The sequence below is a fragment of the Pelmatolapia mariae genome, linkage group LG18 (assembly GCF_036321145.2).
Source record: "Pelmatolapia mariae isolate MD_Pm_ZW linkage group LG18, Pm_UMD_F_2, whole genome shotgun sequence".
NCBI classification, from domain to species: Eukaryota; Metazoa; Chordata; class Actinopteri; order Cichliformes; family Cichlidae; genus Pelmatolapia; species Pelmatolapia mariae.
The window spans coordinates 10,718,817-10,734,799 of NC_086243.1; the positions used below are offsets into that span (position 1 = coordinate 10,718,817).

The window sequence follows — 15,983 nt, forward strand, 5'->3', positions numbered from 1 at the left end:
ACTAATGCTTTTAAATACTGTAACGTTTTCTATTTTCATATGGGGTCTATGGGGACTGACTCATTTTTATGCTAGCTTCAAGTGGGACATAGAAGAACTGCAGAAACTAAAAATATACATATATCTATTGTTTGAGAGCTCTCTTGTAGATTACTTTTCAGATAAGAGTGCACTGTCTGTCTTGTCTCTGATAAAAGAGGGGAGGGGTTCACAGACTGGAGAGACTTCCCACTGGACTTCACCCCCACTATGACTCCAGACTTTAGGACCTGGATTTCCTTTTGACCACTGAGCAACAGTCCAGTTCAGGTGTGTGCTCATATTAGTACAGCGAAAGTTGTAGCACCTTACCTGAGAATGTCTGCGTGGTGGTTCTCTATGCACCAACACTGGCCTCAGTCCACTCCTTGTGAAGCACTCTCCAGTTCCTGATATTCCTCTCAGAGCTGTGGTTTTCCCTGTGACTTGTACACATTTTCCTAGCACGGCTTTCCCCGTTAGTGTGCTACAGCACAGCTCTCTGAGAACAGTCCGACAGAGTATTAGGGCCATATTTAGAAAGAAAAATATTGTTGATCATTTTGAGAATAAAGTCGAACTGTGCACATTACAGCTGTTGTTTTAAGATAAACTGCCACGTTTGTTATACCATCTACAAAACAAGCCGTTTTGTAGATGGTATAAAAGTGATTCTGAAGTACGATTTCACTAACTCAGAGAAGTTGGAATCATACATTGAACAAGAATGGAGAAGTGTTTTACGGTCAGAGCTACCACAGCCGTCCGTCAACTCTCAAAAATTGGAAGTTGCAACCATGTCAAACACACGTTCCAGACCATCTTTTTCGAAACATGCTGCTAACGTCCAATTTCAAAATGAGATTGTTTCATCAAACAAAACGAGACAAGAAACATTTTTTTATTCGTCCCATATTTAGCAAATCCATTTGTCTGTCTTTTGTGCTGTTTTCAGTTAAATAAGAGTTGAGTGATTTGTAAATAATTAGCTTTCTGTTGCATTTTCCATTGTTCAACAAGTGTTTTTAAATGATTGCGTCTATAGTCAACTACAAATACAGCTCTTCCAAACATAACTGAAGTAATTATTAGTATTTATACATTAGTAATCTTAGTAATCGACTGAGTCTCTTTAAAAGTTAGTCATTATGTCTTAAAATGGGGAAAGCACAAAGAGGGAGTTTAATACTTAAACCTTATATCTGTAAAAATCATTTTTTGTTAAACAATAGTGGTAACTTAACAGACTGATACTACGGCAGGTAAAAGCACTTTTGGTTGCTCCCTTATTTCTACAGGGCTTACTACAGCTGTTGGATCTGCATGTTTGATTTGGCAAACATTTGCCGGATGGCTTTCCTAAAGCAACCTTCCCAGTAAATATAGGCGTGGAACTGGAGTGCAAACTATGGCTGAAAATCCCTGGGAGGAAAGCTGACCTCTGAAAACAAGCTTTCAGCAATCATTTAAAACTGGTAACGGGATCAGACGACCTGATAGACTCGAGCACAATTTATGGTCCAGCAAATGCGTCCATCCACGTACACTTTTCAGTCAGACAGAGGGCAGAGCAGGGTTTTCACCCAGCTGAGATGCGCTCTCGTGCAGTTCTCCAAGATTGAGACTGCAAATTGCTGGAAGTGGATGACATAAGCGACTTCCGAATGTTGATTGGTCAACAAGTGTTTCAAGGCAGTTGAAGAATGCTCGTATTAACAAAGGGAATGTCTTTATTTTTGCAATAGCTCTTGAGCTAAACATGCAGCTGACGCTGGCGACTGACTTTTACGTCATCAAAACAGTAGGGGGGGGTTAGTAACCCGGAGATGATGCATTGCTTTCCGGTATCCAGCAGACTGTACATGAGGTGCACAAAGTCTTGTTTGAGGGTCTCTGACGATGGTTTAAGCCAGTAGTACTGACATGAACAACTGTTGCTGAGGCTTTGTGGTGGGTTTCTAACAGCTGCAGAGCGGTCAGAGTAATATCCTTCACACAGGCACTGGGATAGCAGAAGGTATGGCCACCGCGCACCGCCACATGTCGGAGCATAGAGGTGCCGAAAACAAGCACCGTGGGTAAATGTTCAGTACTGCAGTGTTGTTGAAATGGGAGCTTTCTTTGTTTAGTGTTGTGAATATTAACTATTTAAGCTACTGCTGAGGGGAGGGGCTATATGTCTGCCTGTCTGCAGCTATGCAGTATCAACTTGGTAGCTGGAGGCATCCCAGAGTGTTCCAATTGAAGATCTAATCCAGGGGTGTCAAACTCGAGGGCCGGTGTCCTGCAGGTTTTAGATATCACCCTGGGTCAACACACCTGAATCAAATGATTAATTCATTACCAGGCCTCTGGAGAACTTCAGGACATGTTGAGGAGGTCATTTAGCCATTTAAATCAAGGACACATCTAAAACCTGTAGGACACCGGCCCTCGAGGCCTGGAGTCCGACACCTGTGATCTAATCCAATTTAGGAATTTATTACTTTCAGTATCAGTCAGTTTTTAAGTGCTAGATGACTCATTACCAAGGTGTTAAACAAAAAACATCTTGTGATGGGTAAAACCAATGAGCTTTCTCTACACTTTATTGTTGCAAAACATATTGATGTCACTGGTTACAGAAGTATTTCTAAACTACTGAAGATTTCAGTGAGCGCTGTTGGGGCCATAATCTGGCAGTGGAAAGAACATCATTTTACCATAAACTGATCGTGAGCAGGTGCTCTCTGCAAGATTCTAGACAGAGACGTGCATTACTTAAAGGGAAGCACCTGATCGTGGCCAGTTTATGCTCACGATTCAGTGCAAAAGAATGTTAACCAGGAAGAAGTCATATGCAAAGAAACAATGAGAGGATGGGGCCACAAATTATCATGCAAATACAGTGAATGGAGTAAAAAACTAGATTATTGGTTTTGGTGTCAAGCCACCTAGTGTTAAATGTTAATAAAGTAAATTAATGATGCCTGTAACTGGTTTTAGAGCTTTCCCAAAATTAAAAACCGTCCCAGTGATCTGAGATCCTTTTGTGTGCCTGTTGATCAAATAAGCATGTGGGCATTACTGTGAGTGTGTGAGTGGGAAGCCAAGCCCGAGCACAGCCCTTTCTTCACACTCTCCCAATACAGTTAGTCATATGCTGTGCAGAACCTGATGCATCATAGTGTAGTCTTTCACTTCTGTAACCTCCTGACAAACATTTCTGTCTAATCAGGTCATTTTGTATATTTTTAGACATCCAACGCACCGGCACTCAGGTGAAATTCAGGGCACGCCGCTTCAGGATTTCATATTTCCTGTTTTGATGGAGTGGAGGCTGCTACATTTCATTATAAAGCTAAATATATAAAAAGGGTTGTGATACTGAGGCTTTGGTGTGAACACTGAATGGATAAAGTGTGGGCTTTTTATAGTTGGACCTGTCAGTACGTTGATTAGGTTGCCTGTCACTGATTGCCTGCACATTTTGCATTGACTCTCTTTTGAAGGTAGTCCTTTCCTGGTGTTAGGGACCACTGATGTGTCCGTTGGCTAGTATACAGGATGCAGTGTGTTTATAGTGCATTTATCTTCAGATACTGATTGGGTCCTACAGGTTCAGAAAATCCAAAGGTGTGCGTGCGCGACGTGTGCAGAGAGTTTGCTTGTGAACTTGAAAGTAATGTTTGTCGGAGCAGGCTTACTCTTTTATGCCTTCCTCTTATTGTCCTTCCTGCACTTTACCACCAACCTACCGAAAACTGACTGCAGTGCAAAAAAAGGGAGGGCGCAAGAGCAGGGATGGTTCATTCAGAAACAAGCAGAAGTCCTCACTGCACACACAGACCAAGAGAGGGAACAGAATAACAGGAAAAAAATTACTTCATACATTCTCACTCGGTTCCTCCCACAGGTGGTTTGACTACTTCACAGAAGACTGATTCCAGCCTCTGTTGAGTCTTTTACCTCTTGTCATCTGAAGGAGAGATCAACGTCAGGCAGCAGAGACGCATAGTGGAGTCAAGAAGGCAGTTCAGTATAGGAGAGGAGGCTGTCCCTGGATTCATACGGTGAAACTTTTTTTTTGCCGGTAAGTGCTAGAATAATCATTCAGGTCACAATTTGGGCCCCCCTCCCCATCTCCTTCTCATTTTGCTTCTGTGCTACAAGACTATTCATACAAGGGGAATAGATTAGGTAGAGAAACTGGCTCAAGGCTGCTGTCTGTTTACTGTATCCTGAATCCTGTAGCAGAATCATCTGTGTAGAGAAAAGTGGAGATTCAGTCCTTCAGTCAACAGTCTGAACAGTACAAGTTATGAGTGTACTGCAGGTTTGGCTAAATTATGAACATAGAATAGTTATCTAAGATAAACTGTTAAGATGTATGGGGGGGGGGGGGGGGGGGGGGGGGGGGGGGGGGGGGCTAAGAAATTTCAATTTTAATTGTGCACAGTTTCAACTAACACAGGAGTCCTGAAGATTATCTATCAGATATAAATGTGTAACAGATTAACTGGTTCATCGTTTTTGAGAAATGTCACGTTCTTCTTTACTCTGGGCATGTGAAGGATATATTATACTTCTGTAAACGTTGCATATAGTTCCTCATTTCCACATGCATCTAAAAAGAGCTACAAGCTCTGACCTCAGCACATGCAGATAGCACTGAATGGAAAAGATTTTTGTTTGTTACACTGCCTTCACAGCTCGTGTTACAACATTGTCTTTGTTAGCTGTGCATTGTTACACGTCATCCCCTATCTAGGAAGGCGCAACTCCCTCCGTAAACAGATATCTCAGACCTTTAGAATAAATACCCGATAATGTCTCTCCCAGTTATTAAGGCTGAAGCATGTTTTTAAATTCTATTGTGATTCGGGTAAACAAACCCTGTAAATTCATGCTAACATGTCACACACCGTTAAGCACCCTCCCTTCGGCAGGCTTGTAATGAAGACATGAATGCATTTCCTCTTATAAAATATCTGCGAAAAAATAAATAAATAAAAGGAGCGCATCACGCAGGAAGCGAAGTAATAAACTAGATGAAGTATTAAGCGTTTCTGTGTGAGAGCGAGAGGAGGTGAAGCGTTTTTCATTATCGGGCAGAGAGAAACGAAAGCCATTCGGAGCCACTGACCCCATTAGGCACAGGCCACCCAGTGATGTTTAAAAAGCTCTCGGGGCGCACTGGGAGTCGCATGCCCTGCGTTCATTATGACCCAACAGCAGCCCCACCCAGCAACCCCCCCACCCCCACCCCCGGTTTTAGCCTAGGCCTTGACGGAAGCGAGTTATTCTTCTCCTGTATTGTGCTGCTGAGCTAGTTTGACACCGTCCATTGTATCAGAGTGTTTTCCATGACTCTCAGCGATTTCACTGGGTCTGCACAGTAAACCCCTCCATTATGGACAAGCTTGTATTGCAACATTTGCTGCGTTGGCTTTTGCATTCTTTTCGCTCACACCATGACCCCCAGATTCCCCCCCACCACCACCACCATCCCCCATCGACCACAAACAATCTGCTCTTCAGCTAATGGTATGATTCACGGACTTGTACATGTGGGGTTCACGGGGTGATGGCAGGCAAAAAGTATGTTTGCGAAATTTGAATTTGACACGAGAAATGCATCTGCCATGCTTTGCCGCCAAGAAGGACGGTATGCCTTTTGAATGTTTCCGTTTCCTCCTTTTGAAATGCACGGAAGCAGCCTTATTACAGTTTTGCATTTTCTGATTAGTTTTTATTTCATTTAAAATTTTAGTTTTGAATTCAGTTTATTTTCAGTTTCCAGAGTGGACTTTCATTTTAGTTAACTAAAATGATTTTTCACATCTAGTTGTTGTTTTTAAATGTGGTTCTAGTTGCCTATAATCACCTTGCACAGATTTTTTTCTAAATTCCAAACTATAAATGCGCTCTCTCTCTTTGCAGAACCAAAAATTAAGTGGGCGAATAATGAGTTGTCTGCTGCTGAGTGACTGAGTGGCTTTCTCCCCCCCCCAACCCCCCCACCCCGATGGATCACACTTCCCAGCAGCCCCCACTGAGTCTCACCACTGCCTCTGCCTCCTGCTGAATGTTGGAGAGCCTATGATGGAATACCAAGCAAGTGATGCTCTGAGGCAATCAAACAACACTGTCGACCTCCATTACCTTACCCCCCCTGAACGCACCAACACCTGCTCCGCTGCCGCCTCCTCTCAGACAGGGACCGCAGCCACTAGTTGATCCCATTCCAGGATGTTTCTGAATTTCCGCCGTGTTCGAAAATGCCAGTTGGTGCAGGCGATGACCACCTGCCTTGTGCTCTCTGTGGTGATGGTCTGCTGGCAGCAGCTGGACAACAGCGTCGTCAGCCACGTCAAATCCTATTCCTATCGCTACCTGATCAACCGGTTCACCTACATCAACGAGAGCCTCACCATCCCCCGAAAGCAAGCCAGAACGTTCAGCAACTTCCACTACCTTATGGACCACCCCAATAAATGCGTTGGGAAAGATGTTCTTCTCCTCCTCTTTGTCAAAACGTCGCCAGAGAACATTGAAAGGCGAACGGCCATCAGGTCCACCTGGGGGAACGAGACCTACATCCAAAATACCCTGGGGGTGACGGTCAAGGTGGTGTTCGTCCTGGGAGCAGTTCAGACCAAGGAGATGGAGCCTCTGTGGAGTAAGAAGAGTGCCGTTGGTTTTCAGGATCAGCTCATCCAGGAGAATCGTCTCCATGGCGACTTGATCCAGCAAGACTTTCTAGACTCCTTCCACAACCTGACCCTGAAGCTGATCATGCAGTTCCACTGGATGCACAGCCGCTGCCCACACGCCCGCTTCCTCATGACCGCCGACGACGACATCTTCGTCCACATGCCCAACCTGGTGAGCTACCTGCAGGACGTGAGCAGCAGAGGTGTTAAAGACTTCTGGGTCGGTCGGGTGCACAGAGGTGCGCCGCCCATCCGCGACAAGGAGAGCAAATACTACGTTTCCTATGAGATGTACCCCTGGGTGACCTACCCGGACTACACAGCTGGGGCTGCGTATGTTGTCTCCAGTGACGTCGCAGAGAAAATCTACCACGCCACGCTGACCCTGAACGCATCCATTTACATAGACGATGTGTTCATGGGCATCTGCGCCAACACCGTGGGTGTGTCACCACAGGAGCACACTTATTTCTCAGGAGAGGGCAAGGCGCCGTATCACCCATGTATCTATGCAAAGATGATGACATCACATGGACACATAGAAGACATTCACGACGTTTGGAAGGCAGCAACGCACCCTCAGGTGAAGCAGCAGGTCTCCGGATTCTTAGGGGATCTGTACTGCACCGCTGTGAAAGTGGCTCTGCTTTGTAAACCCTACTATTTCAACACCTACCCCTGCAAAGCAGCCTTTTCCTAGTATTACTCAACGCTTTGTGCGTATCATCAGACTGTGAGTGCGAATGTGTCACACTGTAGATCATGAGCACATGAGGGTACTGCTGCGACTATTACCTCAGTCCTTTCAGTCGGACATTCACGTCGAAGCGTTGCGTTCGAGACCCGGCGATTTGCGTCACTGTGGGTGTGAGATCATTGCGTTTAATAGAGTTCAAACAACAGATTCTCATTCACAGCACAGTGTTTCAAAAGGTCTTCAACGTTTACACGTCGCCGCAATTCAAACTCAGTAGTGGTGCAAATGACACCTTCACCCCAGCGGGTCAGAGCAAGAAAACACATCCTCATTGTCTTACTGTGAAACGTGAGGCTTAAATAAACGAGCCATGGTTATTAACACTGACTGACTTATCTGTGAAAATGGAAGTGATTCATTTGGGTGATGACAATGATGTGTGAAATATCTAATCGAACAGACCTGTGACAGTCACACTTGCTGGGGAAAAAAATGACATTTGACTCACATTTGTAAAAATGTGTGTTATTTGTTTTTCGTTCCATTTTTTAGAAATCGGAATAAAGACTGCACTCTGTTGCTGGTGAAGAACTTGAGAGTTTGTGTAAAAGGGAAACAAGATCTGAGGAAACCTCAGGCCAGCCCTTTGAAATACTGAAAGGTTTGTTTCCCCTGCTTAGCATTTCTTCAAAGTGCTTGTGTGGGTTTTTCGCACCATACTAAAGATATTCAAGTCAGGTGGTTTGTAAACCCTTTGTGTGCCCCCTGTTCAGTACATATCTGTGGGACTGAGGCATAGCGGCACATAGTAATTCATGTGTCTCACTTCAACAGATACAGCAATGTCATACCATCACAAAGATTGCCAATCAAGCCAAACCTGGTGCAAGTTTTAAAGGGTTGTAGCAGTGACTCAGAGTTGTCTGATACAATTTGACATATATGGTAAAAAAAACAAACTTATTTGCTCGTTTTAATAAAAAAATAAAATGTGGATGTATAAATGTGGCCAGCATGTAAGAAACGAGTTAGTGGAAAATCCCACCAGCAGAAGACTTTTGCACTTTGACTGCATGTGACAAAAAAGGTGATATGAATCTGTCTAAAGATGACGATCGCTCATAAACATCTCCAGAGCATATTTTACTATCACTCTCCTGTCTGGTTTCTGCTTGTGTGAAAAACAAAGTGAAACTTCAACTCTCACTCTTTATGTAAAAAGTTTAATGAATTAAATTGAATGAATTAAATTAAAATTTTTTTAAACATTGAAGCGGTTTATTCGCGCCCATACCTACAGCTGCTTATGGAGGCCATAATGTATCTGCGGGCGGTGGTTTACTTTAACTGCCATCAGTTATGGTGGGAAGCAGTCAACCACAATGCAGAACATGTTGCATTCAGACTGAACAACGCAGCAAGTGTGCTGTCGAAACCTTGTGGTTTTTCCTGTGTTAAAGTAAAAAAGTTCCCGAAACAGGCGTCCGTCTGACACCACAGTCAGATCAACGGCACTGAGGCCCCAATATTTTTAACCTTTCATTAAATGAAAGCAGGGCTTGTGTTTTAATCGATAAGAAATGCATACGCCTCCATTAATATACTCTTTGCCTTAAAGTTTTTAGCTAGAAACAAACCAAAGGAGCTACTACACACATCAGACTGGAAGGCTCAGTTGCTCCATGCTCCCCTCTTGATTAAAATTGCTAAATTGTTTCCATTTCTTCGTTCCTGCAGTTGTATTTTGAATAAAAATTTTTTTTTAATAAAACCTCTCTTGAATATTGAATTGAAGTTTTATTTTGTTTGAACTTAGAAAGCAAAACACTAGGCTCTCTCTTGCGTGAGTTTCTGGATCTGACTTGATATTACGCAGTCAGCACAGGTGATGAAAATGCCACCCTCTGCTCCCTTTACTTGGCCTCACTGCAAACTGTCTGCATACATATTTATGGCACCTCGTTCCTGAAATGCGACGTCGCCTGGATTAACTGTTCTAGAAACAGATGCTCCGTTTCCGAGGCAACTTGTAAAGGGAGAGCAGGATTTAGGAGCGTCCAGAAAATGGTCCCAGCTGTCTGCATCTGTTTGGCAGTAATTGAGTTTAGGGGAAAAAAAAGACTTCTGTGTCCACTTGAAGCTGTAAATATGCAGTTGTGTTCAAATGCAAATTAGAAAAGTGGGATATGTCACATAAAGTGTGGAGCTGTTTACTTTGACTGTAAGCAGAAGCCGGTTGTTTGTTCTCGGCTTCACTCAAGTCATCATTTCTGGGAATTGTCCTGTGAGGAGTTAACTGTTGACTTTAGTCATCAGAAGCTATTGTCAGGTCCCAAGAGGCAAATTTGGAAAATAATTGTGTTGACAGAGGAGAGTTCCTAAAAATAGGCACTGACTGTGCTGATTAGCACACCTGAGCAACCCTGAGGGGGGCGATAGGGAGTTAAATACAGCTAATTAAAAAAATACTATAAATATGTGCAGCCTAGAATAAGACCTGGCTCCTCTGTTCAGAAACTGCTCACACAAAGCAGGTCATGCAAACACAATCAGGAAACTGATAACAGGATAATGAGTTCAAGGTTCAAGAGCTGGGGAGGGGAGTCTAAAGTCTGTGTAGTTCCCTTGTGTCCAGATCTTTGATTGTTCACTCCGTCAGGTTACCTGACTTGTCTGGGATGAAACGGTGTTTTCTAAACTGAAAACAAAGATGTTGTGGACAACAAGCATGATGAAGAGATTTGCTTCCTTCTGCTTCACTCTTAAAACTCTCACCAAACCACCGGCTGGCATGACGTGGACACTGATCAGTGATTTGATCGGAAACGCTGTTTTATTTTTCTGCCTTTTATAATGGCTTGCTTGGAAATAAAGAGTTAATGCAAGGGTCAATCAGTCGATATGAAGTGCTTTTTTTCACCTGATGACCTAACCTTTGAACATTTAAGCATCCAGCAACGGCACGAAACATTTATCATTATCTGAACTTACCAACAAGGCAGCGTCACACGAGCTGCTAAGAAGCATTAAAGTTTCCATATGTAAGGCGAATGGACTGGCTGTTACATAGCAATTTTCTACTCGAGCACTCAGAGCACCTTTATACACATACCTCATGCGCTCAAGCACTTTTGTTCCATCCTTTTTCTACTTAAGTGCTTTCTATTTAACATTCACTCTCCGATGGACACATCAAAGAGTAACTAGGGGTTCTTTGGTATGCAGACTGGAGCAGCCAGGAATCAAACCTCGGATCTTCCCATTAGTAGATGACCTCACAGCCGCCGCCTCTAGATGTTTTGGAGAGTACAAATTTCAGTCTTCGTAATTCCCTCTGCGCACCCAAACAGCACACTTAAAATGAAGTTGCCTGCAGCAGTTTGGTCATAAATCATTCTGCGTTCAGCAAATGACAAATGTGCTCAAACAGGTGGAGATCAGTGGATTGACCTTGGTTAGAAATGTGGGTATGACAATGCGTCAAGTCTCTCGGTTAAGTCAGTTTTTCTGCTTCAGGCTTGGTGTAAAACGGGACATTTTGCAGGTCATACAACTCTTCGTGTGCACAACATTTATCCAAATTCAGAGGTGTGAAGAAACAAAGTACCATATTTAAGCTGTATTTTTAGGTATCTTTATGTGAATATTTATTTTTCTGACCTTTTACTTTCACTCACTATATGTTTACATAAATGACCTAACTTTCTACTCTTTACATTTTTAAATCAAGCTCATTATTTTAGGCTCAAAGGTATAATTTATAACGTTTATACTCGGGGGTTAAAGCGGGCTTGAGCGAGCGCAGGTGTCTAAGTTGTGGATCAGAATCTAGCTAGTGCTTCTGAAGAGGAGGAAGCACAAAGGGAGTAACGTTTTTATTTTTTTTAAGTGTCAGGTCATTTTAAAAGTAGCGTTTCTATGGGCTCAACAAACATCAGCAAACACACAAACTGTCTGTCTGCAGATATAAAGAGTGCATGTAATGTCATCATTTTAATCACATATTGGATCTGTACATGACGTGTTTTGATAAAATATGTATATATTTTAATATTGTGAAAAATTCTGCAAAACAAACTAAGCTATGCTAACGCTGTGTTATTCAAGTGTTGCATGAAAATACTGGGTAGTTTAGTTCAGGAGAAACAGGTTAGTTTGCAGTATTGTGGTGAGTTTGACGCTCTGTGTTGGACTGGCGCACAGAGGCTGTGGTGCTCAGGATCAATGTTTGGTTACATCAACTGCAGCAGAGTTTTTGCATTTAAGCTCATGATGCTTTGATTCAGAAAGATTCAAGCTGAGCACATTCATTGGAATTGGTTAGACTGGAATGACATTTGTATTCTCACGTACTTATATTGTATTATTAGTATTGTTATTATTTTTATTATAGCATGTTTACAAATAGTTGGTTTATACCAAAAATAGTTGGTTTGAAAAAGAAAACAACAGGTTGTAGTGCAGGAGACAGAAATTCAGATAAATGGTCTCCACAGTGTGATCTCAGCCTTCTCTGTACTCTTTTCTTCAATTCATAGTTTACGGGTTGATCAAAGAGTGTTATTCCAGAAGTTGAGGCTTCTTAGTTGGTTTTTTGTGTCTAATGTGTCGTTCGTGTTTTGGGAGTAAAGAAATAATGAAATTTCTTACTTAGAAATTTAAAATAAAATATTATAATATATAGAGAAAATTACTTTCACTTTAGTCTTTGTCAGTCTGGTCCCATTTGATCGGCCTTAATGGGCCCATTTATTAAAACTGGTATAACCTCAATGTCCACATGGCAGAGAGACAACTGTCTTTACAAAGTGTACTGTCTGGTTTTGTATTTTTTGGGTTTTCCTAACCTGTGTCTGCAGCTAACATGTTGCTTTGATCGCTCCTGTGGTTCCTGCTGTCTCTCCGTTTGACTTTTTTTTTGTGGTCTATATATGGCCTATTTCACTTGCGCTATGAGCTCCATATGCTGTGGGTTTGCACGCAAATGGCAGACTAACAATCAACTCCAGCCTCTTCCTGTTTAACTGACTAGCTTACACTTACCGGCACACAAAACACGAGTACTGTTTCTAATGTCGGCTTGGATGGGCAGTCTGCAGCCCGTCTACAGAGTCTCCCACTGTCCACCGTCTTAACATGATCAGAGAGTCCAGAGATGTTTAACTGTCAACTTGAGCAACAAATGAAGTACACGCACATGCACAGCCTCACTGTTTGTCAAAGAACCCACACTGTCACAGACTGCAGTACCGTGCAGGAGTCTCAAACAAACCCTCATTTCTTCACATTTTCCTACAAAACAGTGAAAAAGGTCCATCAATTTATTGATCCGTATGGAAACATAACAAAGCCCTCTTTTCCACTTCTTCCATGTACAAGTTGGCCACAATGGGTAAAACAGGGGAACCCATGGCACATCCATGTTTCTGCCTGTAGTACTGACTCTTGTATGTGAAGTAGGTGGAATTAAGACACAGTTCCAAAAGCAAACACACGTGGTGGGTGCTGAGAGTGGTCCTGTTGCTGAGGTTGGGGTCATCCTTTAATCTCTTACTACCTCCACTGCTTCAGTGACTGGAATACAAGTGAAGAGAGATGTAACATTGTACGAGACCATGGTTTCATCTGCCTCCATAATGACATCTCTCACCTTCTCAACAAAATCCAGGGTGTTCTGGATGTGGTGTGCAGAGCTGCCTACCAGCGGGTTGAGGATCGAAGCCAGAAACTTAGAGATGTTTTAGTTGATCGAGTTGATCATACAGACAATTGGTCTTAAAGGCGCACCCTGTTTATGTATCTTCGGTAAACCATACAGACTTGGCGTAGCTTCCCCTGGGTATAGCCTGTGGTATTAGGTCCGGTCAGTAGCATTTCCTCAAGCCAGTAGAACACGAGTTCCTGGGTCTTGTTTCAGGGGCTCATAAGTATTTTTGTTGCTGAGAGTGACAAAATTTTCTCACAATCGTCTTTATGGTTTAGACGAGGGTAAGTGACTTCCCTCCCTCTGTGCTGATGTTGGATGGTGAGGGCTTTGCATTGCTGAGACAGGCCGAAACTTTTGTCCACAGTTTCTTCTTCCACGTCTGTAACGTTATTTTTTCAAACTGCTGTTTCTGTGGCTGTAATCACTTCTGCTAGTGGGATTTTTCTCTACATCACAGCAAAGTTCAATTCTTCACAGATTTGCTGTTTTCTGAGTTCAGAATTCTATAAATTGTGACAATACGCCCAACACCGCTTCCCCAGACAGCCCCAAACCGTGACAGAGCCTCCACCATGTTTGTAGACACTCACTGTTGTGCCTCTCTCCTGGTCCATATATACTGACAATGATTTGAGCCAAAAATTTCAAATTTGCATTCAAATCCATGAGATCTTCCAGTTCCTGTGTAGTTTGGCATATCTCAGCCCTTTCTCCCTGTTTGCCTTCTGTAAGCTGGTTGACAGTCACTCTTCCACTGAGACCATTTCTGATGACGGGAATAATCATCAGCTGAAGGGTCAGAAGCATCTCTCACATTCTGTGCCACGCCTTTGCTGGATTTGTTCTCAAAGACGTGACTTTCAGATACCATTCACTTGTCCCATTTCCACAGGATGCTGAGACACGCCTTCCTTTCAACTAAAGGTTTTTGGAAGTCATCTTGTTGGTGCAAACATTTCGTGTCTGTCAGACTGTGTTATCTTTGACATTTTGTTCTACATTCAAATAAAGAAATGGAAACAAATGTGTTTTAAGTCATTTGCTCTTAGAGAATTTAAATGAGTTGATCTCTCATTATCTTACATAGGGCGTGATTATGTCAGCTTTCATATGAACTGTCTGCTCATTAGCTGACTGAAGTACAATCTTTAATTGACGGGGTTTAACAATCATATTGCATTAACTGTTCAGGGACTACGGCCATTTTTATGCAGTCAACCAATTTCAGAAATTTAAAAGTTATTGGACAACTGACTGTTCCTTCGTTGTTCCATGAAAAAGGGCAGGAGACAACAAAAGAGGATGATGGAAATTATATACATGGTTAAGAAAAACAGGTTCACAACATCTAAGTCAAACATGCTCTCGATGAGGCAGGCATATCGTTATCAAGGTCTGCAATTATGATGTCATCGATTACACTTAAGAACAGGATAGACAGACTTCACCAGAAAACATCTAAAAGAGCCTGCACAATTAACACAGAAAATAGATATCTTTTATACCAGACTGGTTTGAAGGGAAACATCTGGAGAGGGAGAGAAATGGCTCATGATATGAAGCTTACCTCACCATCTGTCAAACATGGAGAAGGCAGTGTTACGTCATGGGCAGTGAGTCACTAGTGTTAACTGATCACTGTTGATAGAAGCAGTAGGAAGGGGTGTGCAGAGCTATACTCTCCACTCAGATTCAGCAAATGCTGCAAAACTGGTCGCACAGTGTTTCACAGTGCAGATGGATAAATGGATAAATCAACCCCAGAGCAAACAGAGCATGATTTCAGTTCCTGAAGTCTAAACTAAAGGCAGAGAAACCCAGTGGCTGCAGTGATGGCCTGAGAGAACATCTCAAGGGAGGAAACACGACACTTGGTGATGTCCATGGGTTCTAGACTTCAGGCAGTCATTGACTGCAAAATAAAAGTTCCTAAAAGCAATCCTAATATTTATGTTAGTTTGTTTAACAAAGACACTGTATCTAAAAATATTTGTAATTCCTAAAAAGTGCAATACTTTTGTTAAACCCCTTCAATTAAAGTGTAGTTTGCACTTCAACCACGTCTTGATTGTTTGGTCCAATAATCACTGTGGTGGTGTACCAAGGCAAAATGGGGAGAAAAAAAAGAGTAATTTCCCCCAAAACCTATCAGCCTAATACTATATGCAAAACTGACACATCCATGGCTTGGCTGGAGTTGGACAAACAACATGAAGTAATGAAGACAAAGACGCTGTCGCAGCTTGTGTACATCTCTGTCCTCTGCTGCCTTAACTGGATTTTAAACCCCAGTCCTTTTTCTCCATGTCAGGTCACAGGTCTTATGAACAGTGCCACTTAGTGTTTATTTATAATACTGCAGCATTGAGATATCTTACACGTTAGAGTGTGGGCAAATATAAACACTTAAAAACTAAAAAACAAGACAAGTTGTTACATATCTACTAATGTCATACAGTGGAAAATAAGATCGCTTTCTCATGCAGCATTAAAAAAAGACCAGAATCTGACCTAGATTTAAATGGAATGGTTTCCCTATATTTGGAGTTCATTTCAACACTTTTAGGTTCTCAAACTGTGATACGCGTACCACTGGCGGTACGTGGGCTCCCTCTAGTGGTACGTAGGAATGCTCCAAACTTTTTTTAAAGATTAAATAATATACCATGTTAACATGTTCTGGTCACTTGTCACATCCTGTGTATGACAGTTCAAATAAATAACATTCACATAATAAAATTGTCTTGTGTAAACAGGCGTATACTACTATACTTTAATGCCGGTTGTAAGGGTGGTACTTTAAGAGCCATATATTTTATGAGGTGGTACTTCTTGTGAAAAGTTTGAGAACCACTGATCTAGAGCA

General features: G+C 42.3%; 1 protein-coding gene across 1 annotated transcript; it reads left to right on the forward strand.

The window, feature by feature from the left end:
• Positions 1-6,118: 6,118 nt before the first annotated feature.
• On the forward strand, positions 6,119-7,413 carry b3gnt5b (UDP-GlcNAc:betaGal beta-1,3-N-acetylglucosaminyltransferase 5b). The gene has a single exon (XM_063462711.1). It carries the CDS (start codon positions 6,250-6,252, stop codon positions 7,411-7,413), a length of 1,164 nt encoding a protein of 387 aa, XP_063318781.1. The 5' UTR covers positions 6,119-6,249.
• Positions 7,414-15,983: the final 8,570 nt, after the last annotated feature.